We start from the raw sequence: 7,530 nt of genomic DNA on the forward strand, positions 1-7,530 counted from the left end.
CCGCTGACATTCCTCCCCACGAGCTGCCGTGCTGATGATGGACGACCTGCCGCCCTCTTCGCGCCATCGGCTTCCCGTGCCGCCGCCGCCGCTGCTTCTGCTTCTGTTGCTCGTCTCCGTCTCCTGCCCGCTCGCCGCAGGTCCGTCTTCTCCATGGATTTTCGCTTGCTTGCTTGTTTCTTTCTTGGACTACTTCCGGTGATCTAGGTGAGCTGATTCTGGGTGCTCTTGGTTTGTGCAGCACTGGAGGAGGACTTGGTGCTCAGGAATGGGGTACGAGTACGGACGCCGCTTCCGTTGAACTCAGGTAAGCTTGCGAATCCGCGGCGCCCATGGTGATTTTAGTGCTATTAGTCATAGACTTTTTTTGCGAGATATTAGTGGTAGAGCTTGGGTTGGAATTTTCTGGGATTTTTTCCTGGGCGTATGCAACTGTATAACTGTAGATTAGCTTGCCCGGGTGTTGTTGGTTGGTGATTCGGCAATGATTTGAAGCGGTCTGGCTTATCAGCCGGTGATTAGGTGGAGCCGAGTTGTTATAGTCTTGGTACAGGAGGGGGAAAGGTGGCACAGATCCTAGGGGGAGGCCATGTTTCTGCCTGATTGCTCCAATCATTTTTTTTCTTCTGGTATCTATCACGCCAGCATCTGAAACGGGTTTAACAAATCTGAATTGGCACTGTTTTTTTATATATAATGATCACCATACAGCTCGAGATGAACATATGGTTAGCTCTTAGCTGAATAGCCTGTTCATACATCTGGAAGTGTCAATATGAGTAAAATTTATGCATTATATTTTGTTCACTAAACAAAAAAAGTTCTATCAGTTCAGCAAAGAAAAACCCTCTCCTCCTGTCAATCCCACTTCAACGGCTGCGTAATTCCATTTCCCCTTCTTGGCTTCTTTCTCTCTAGCCATAACCTCGGGCGCCGGCCACCCCGCTCCTGCACCTTGCTGCTTGTTCTCTATTGGTGGTGCACGCCCCTGATGATAAATGGTAGCTACTCTTGATGCACATTTTTTCACTACTGGCAGTGCGTACGCATTGGTGTGCTGTAGAGTGATGTGAAACACTCAGTTCAATTTCACATTAACTAACTCGTCACACACTCAATTCAATTTCTTCAGTGGAAAAAAAGTGGAACCTGCAGGAGAAGCCACGGGGGGCGAGGACGTCCAACTCGGCGAGATTAACGTCATAGTCGACCCCATGTTCGCTGGCAAGACCACCGTGGTTCTCCACCGGCACCGGTAGGTACTTCACCCTGGTGCCGTCTCTTGCTTACTGGTTCATTTCGCCCCTGTTCCTGTCAGTTGGTCAGGGAGTAAGAAGAAAAATGAACACTGAGAAGAGTAGGTATTAAGCCAAGTATATAAAACTAATCTGCTTCAAAGTGTTTGCTTAAATGCATAAACAAAGATTTATTTTAGTTCAGTTCATTATGAGCAGTAGTCCAAGGCCTCAGCTCCTCTTTCCTCTGTAGTGACGATCGCATCAGCTTCACCCTTTCCTTTCTGCTGTAGCCCATGGCTGGAGCTTGCCGGCGATGGCGGATGTGGAGCTTCACCACCTTTCGCAGCCCCAAACCGTGATCCAGTTCTTCGTGAGGCTCTCGAGCTTGTATTTTTTTCCAATTCATCTAATGTAAGCTATTCAGTACATCTAATTCCCAATCATAAGTACGATTCCCTTTATGTTTTCCATTTTCTTCCTATAACACAAAACATGCACTGTAGGATGAAATGAGAAGATATACTAAAAGAAAATGTGTGGTGGCGCTGTCCATGTTTTCAATTTAAACCACTAGCTTTTTCATACATAAAAAATCTGCAAATATGTTTGCTAATGTGTGTTTCTAATTGAACCATGCAAGTTTCATTTGATGGCATTCGGCAAAATTGCTACTGTGTTTTTCTAATTGAAATTGTTACTGGATAGATGTGCCTTCTTCGGCGTCACTGTGATATCCACCATTGTGCTTATTAATGTGATGTTTTGAACTTTTTTAGTGCTATAAAAATTGTTTACTTCTAGTTGCTGCTTGATGCCACGGCTGAAATGTGCAAGTTCAATCATTGTCATAGAGCGAGTTCGGAAGTTTGATTTAGTTAAAAAGTAGGAAAAGAAAAATCTCAGTGCTAGTGTGGAGAACCTGCAGGTTCTAATAATGTTATACGCCAGGTTAGGGACAGTCATCCTGGTGCATGGGAGCAACTGCTGATGGAGGACGAGTCAAAGTGTTGTGACTGGCTGCTGCAGATCCTCTGATGGTAATGCCCCTCTACATTTGAATTGACAAAAAAGATACAGAATTTCAGTTACTTTGTATATATCAACAACAGTGCAATGGCAGAAAGAACATCAGTTCAAAATGTATATGCAGGAGGTTTGGGAGCCAAAAGGCTGATATTTTGTTGTGTTTAAATTTTTTGGGTACATGATTGAGCAAGATATAAATAGAAAATGATGTATGATATATATTCTTTTCTTGTAGGAGGTTCAAAGATTGTCCTGGCGCAAGTTCAAGAGTTTAGCATGCGTGAGTCGTCCATCATCTTCCCTCATGTAGCATCGGAGTCTCTCCTCCCCCTTGCCGCACACACAGGCCAGGCTGTCTAGCACCTCCTCAGGTGAGGACGGCGGCGAGGCCCGACACCGCTCCGTCCAGCAGTCCAACACCGCCGCCGGAGGCCGTTCACTGTCGCAATGCCTACTTTCTCCCGTGCCTCCTTCCCAGTCATCGAGAGGTACACCCTGCTCAAAATCTCTCTTCTCCATCTCCCGACGGTGAAGATCTCCGTGCCTCCTGTTTGAACTGACATTTTATTTTCAATTGAACTAGTGCTGCTTTGTTTCAGACCTGACGGAAGAAGGCAGAACCTCTGTCTCGTACACAGTAATATTGCTCTCTCATCTCTCATCTCGTAGGCAGTAATATTGCTCGTCAGTTCACTTCATGTTTGTTCGTATGTCTAAAAATAATTGAGTTTATATAGGAGTTCAAATGGATAAAAAATGAATAGTTATATGTTTGAAGTTCATCGACCAAAATTCTAAAAGTTCAAACTGAGAAACGTGGTAAGTTCGAACGAAAAATAAATGAGCCCTTCTGACATTTTCACTGAGAAAAAGGTAAGGAGTTTATGTATAACTGTAGCTAGTGCCCCATCGAATCAACATTGCGATGTAGTAAAATAGTTTGTTTACATCTCTCTAGCTATATGAGAATGAATGTTTTGTTATTATATCTGTTTCATTGCTTGTCTTCAGTCACCTAAATAAGTTCAAGAAAAATCTGTAAGTTTGGTGCGTGTGCTGCTACAAATCTAAACTTCTTGTCCAATAATTCTAGTACTGATGAGCATCGAGTTGATTGAAATCATGTACTCCTAGTTGGTTTCTAAGCCCCTTAATGGTCCTTCTATATATAGAAGATGTGCCTGATAGCCATACATGACTTTTGTGTATGACAAATGGTGCGAGGAAATTCTGAATACATGGCACAGCCGCTCTTGGACAGTAAACATTTATATCTTATTTATTAGTGCAGCCAGTCTGTTTTCTTTTTGACCAAAGAACAGTAGGGTAACAGCCCTACTGTGTGTCATTTTTCATTAATAAGGGGAAACAGAATGTAATGTCTTACAGTGGTTGTTTGGGTAACAACCAAAAAAATGAAAGGATTACAACATAAATGGAAAAGGTAAGAAAAAGCCAGTCTGTGCTTCTTCAGTTCTAAAATTCCCAGAGCGTCAGTGCAACTACATATCAGGGTATGCTATGTTGATTCTATAATTTTCCGTATGCTTGTATGTACAAAAATATGGTATATTTACTGCTTGCAACTTTCAATTATGTTTTGTTCTAAAGCTACTTGCTGTAAAGTAGTGTATGTGCTAGGGTTTCAGTACAGCTTCCAAAATAAAATGTGGTTCAAGTTCTCAAATTGTTTAGAAGAAGATAGGAAAGGAAGTCTTGAATGGAAAGCTCATATGAGTGTGAATGGTTTGAGTAAATTGTTGAAGATTAGATAGGAGTGAAAAAACAAAAGGTATATAAGTGATGCTAAAAACTGAGATGTCAAATTTAACATTCTATTATTTCTGTTCTTTTATTTTCTTTTAGTTTTGGTGTCTGAATTTGTGGATATATGAGCAGGCCCCAATATTTATTTCTTCAGTTCTCTTCCGCCGTCAGGTCGCAGCCTCTTCCTTCTGCAGGTCACCACCCCCTGCTTCTGCAGGCCGTGCCACATCCCCCCATTCCCGCAGCGGACAGCCCGTTCACCGCCGGCACCATAGTTCGTTCACTACCGACAGCCGAGGCCGTTCAACGACGCAACGACGAGGTCTGGTCTCCCCCTTCCTCTTTACATGTAGTATATTCTACAAAATATGAGACGCCCTCAACTGAATAAAGAGTGTGCCATGCAAGTTCAGGTATTACTGCTGTACGAGTTCAAAAATCTCAACAAACCAAGCTCAAACCAAATTTCAGGAATTGTTTCCTTCATAAATTAGTTTTCTTTTGGTTAATTTGTTATTCTGGATAGTATAGATGTATTACTGAAGCAGTTCCATAAAATGTCATTGTGTTAAAAGATGCACAAACTATTGTGTTTTTTGGCACCTCATGGCATTGTGTAGCCCTTGTATGCCTTCTAAATACTGATGCATGTTGTTCTTTGGTACTTGTCTCCAGTACTAGTTTGGAAGGCCAGGAAGTTCTACTTCTGGCATAAGCCAACGGAGCATCGGTCAAAGAAGGCCGATGCGCCTCATGCCAGCTCCGGGCATCGCCGGAGGTCCTATCTGTTCTTCCCCCGCCCCCGTGCACTCACCGTCGAGCCTATCCATGCACAGCTCTAGTATTGATGAGCTTCAGGCTTGTCGTTGTTCATGCAGATTAATTCTTTGTTAATTGCTATTGCACATTCAGTAAATGTAGCCTTTGTCTTCTCAGTGAAGTTTTATTGTGAAGATTTTTTAATGCACACGGAAACCAGATTGTCTGCTGCTACATGCGCATCATATGCGTATTTTACCATTGAGAAACCTCATCATATGTAAATGTCTTCTAACTCTAGATTTTGATGATGCAAAGTTGTATCCGTGTACACATTTCTTATTTCTATTGCTCTTGGTTCAAATGACCAATTGCTATAAGTTCCTATGTGTGTTAGAGAACAATAGTGTTTGGTCGGGTCAAGCTTTGCACTAGTGGAAATTTTTTTGTACCCTTGTGCGAAAGCACTTTATTTTCTGATGATTATTATTATTGTCATGTGGGTGTGGTTGAACATTTGCTGTGCAGGAAATAGGCCTGCGATTTTTGTGTTGCGGTGGGTGCTATGGATAATATGAAAATGTGCAGTCCGTGTGGTGTATATGTCATTCATCTATGAAAATGTGCAGCTGTTGTGGTGTATATGTCATTCATGTACATGTATTATATGTGCGGAAAATTTTCTGTCTATGATGATATGATTGTTACTTCTTCAAAGAAGGTATACATGACCGTTTGCTGTGCATGCAAGAATGAAAGAAATGATTTACATAAAAAACAATTAATCAGTACAAATTAAAAACAATGATCAGTTGAAAATGAAAAAAATGGTTAGTTTGAATTTAAAAAACAGTTTGAAGTAAAAGCCATGATTAGATTGAATTCTAAAAAATGAATGATCAGTTCAAATTAAAGAGAATAATCAGTTTGGGTTAAAAAAGTTGGGTGAATGTCCTACTATTTGCTAGCTTTGCCATTGATTAAAAGAAGTTGTAAGTTCAACATGACATCCCAGATGAGGTTGGGAGAAAAGCTCAAACAAAAAGAAACCCACGGAAAATCAAATGGTAAAAAGTTCTAGTAAATTGAGAGAAGTCCAAAGCACTGTTGCAAAAAAATGTTGAGTTAGAAAAAGACACACAAAACTTTTCTTTTTGAAAAAAAATGTCATTCAGTTCAACGACAGCCACCCCAGTTCGGGAGTAGTAAGTACCTCAGTACGAGTTAAAAACGGCGGTCCGTTCGGATTAAAATAAATGGCAGAAATTCAAATTGTAAAAATTCAAGCAAAAAAGAAACCCCATGAAAATCCTGCTTAGTAAGTACCTCAGTACAAGTCGTAAAATGAGAGAAGTTCAGAACAACGTTGTCAAAAAAATGTTGAGTTCAAAAAAAAGAAACAAAACAAACACATTTCTTGAATAAAAATATCATTCACTTCGATGATACAAACCATACAAGTACAAGGGCGACGATACAGTACACCGTTGAAAACTTACGAGAAAAATATTATCCAAAAAACAGAGCAAAGTCTAGTTAGTGAAAACACGCTTAGTATAAACCCATGCAAGCATCAGTACAAGTACCATTTTTTGGAACCATTCAAAATTACTCTACAAAAAATAGATCAGTACAAACATACACATATATCAGTACGACTACTCTGTTTTTCATACGAGAAAACAGTAGGATCCGTCATGCCGTATTCAAAATTACTCTTAAACGGTTGCGAAGTAGAGAAAACGTTCAACATGACTAAGTTTCGCATTTTTGATAGCTATCCAATGGTATATTATTTGCCATATTTTGACAAACTTCTAAAAAAACGCGTTCAAAATTAAATTTAACCGTATTCAAATTTGTTTTTAAACTGTAAGGAATTAGAAAAACATTTCTATACGAAAAAGTTGCGCATTTTCCATAGCTTTCCAACGCCGTATCATTTGCGTCAATACGACAAACCGTTTGCAAAAAATCGCGAAAATACATTTCGCCCAGAATTTCACCATTTTTCAAATTACTTTTAAATCATATGGAATTAGAAAAAACAATACATATATGGAAGATTTGGATTTTCACCAGCTTTTCAACGCCATCTTATTTGCTCAATTCCGACAAACGGTTTGAAAATTGTGTCCAAAACACGATTCACGTTTTCGGTTTTGAAAAAAACGGTTTTTTCAAAACTACTCTTAAACCATAATGATTTTGCAAAAATGTTCAATATACTTGAAATATGGTTGTCAAGAGCTTTCCAACGATATATTACACGCCCCGTTCCGACAAAAAATTACAAAAAGTTTTTGAACTAAAGAAGACGATATTTTAAACACAACTGAAAGCATCAGTTCAACCGCTTCAAAAACATCAGTACAACCACCTAAAACCATCAGTTCAAAAAGGGTAACAGAATAATATTCTGTTACGCGTAATAGGATAGGACAGATGTATATATATATATAAAAATATATATATAGTAACACTATTCTGATCCCGGGATCAGAATAGTTATTCTGATCATGGCGCCCTATATAGAGGCGACGAAGATGTTTCTGAACTCGCCCAAACTGCTACCTAGCTCGCATCAGTATGCTTCTCACTAAAAAAACACCCACCCCGATCCCATCACGTCCTCACCACCAACCTCCTGCCCCGCCCCAGATCGCCCCCCACCCCCCGCGCTGCCGCGCGATCCCGTCCGCTCCCCCGCCGCTCTGCGACCTCCCCGGCTGCCCCGCAG

The 7,530-nt window shown here is 40.5% G+C and overlaps 1 protein-coding gene across 1 annotated transcript; it reads left to right on the forward strand.

The window, feature by feature from the left end:
- Positions 1-5,170, forward strand: LOC123136913 (uncharacterized; the record flags this gene model as incomplete). The annotated part of the gene is given in 8 exon segments (XM_044556421.1): positions 1-140; positions 242-307; positions 1,133-1,255; positions 1,529-1,649; positions 2,187-2,275; positions 2,500-2,752; positions 2,848-4,353; positions 4,707-5,170. Coding segments are annotated over 5 exon segments (537 nt in total), but the record flags the coding sequence as incomplete, so codon positions are not given.
- Between the last annotated feature and the right edge of the window lie 2,360 nt (positions 5,171-7,530).

This window comes from Triticum aestivum, chromosome 6B (genome assembly GCF_018294505.1).
Source record: "Triticum aestivum cultivar Chinese Spring chromosome 6B, IWGSC CS RefSeq v2.1, whole genome shotgun sequence".
Lineage (NCBI taxonomy): Eukaryota > Viridiplantae > Streptophyta > Magnoliopsida > Poales > Poaceae > Triticum > Triticum aestivum.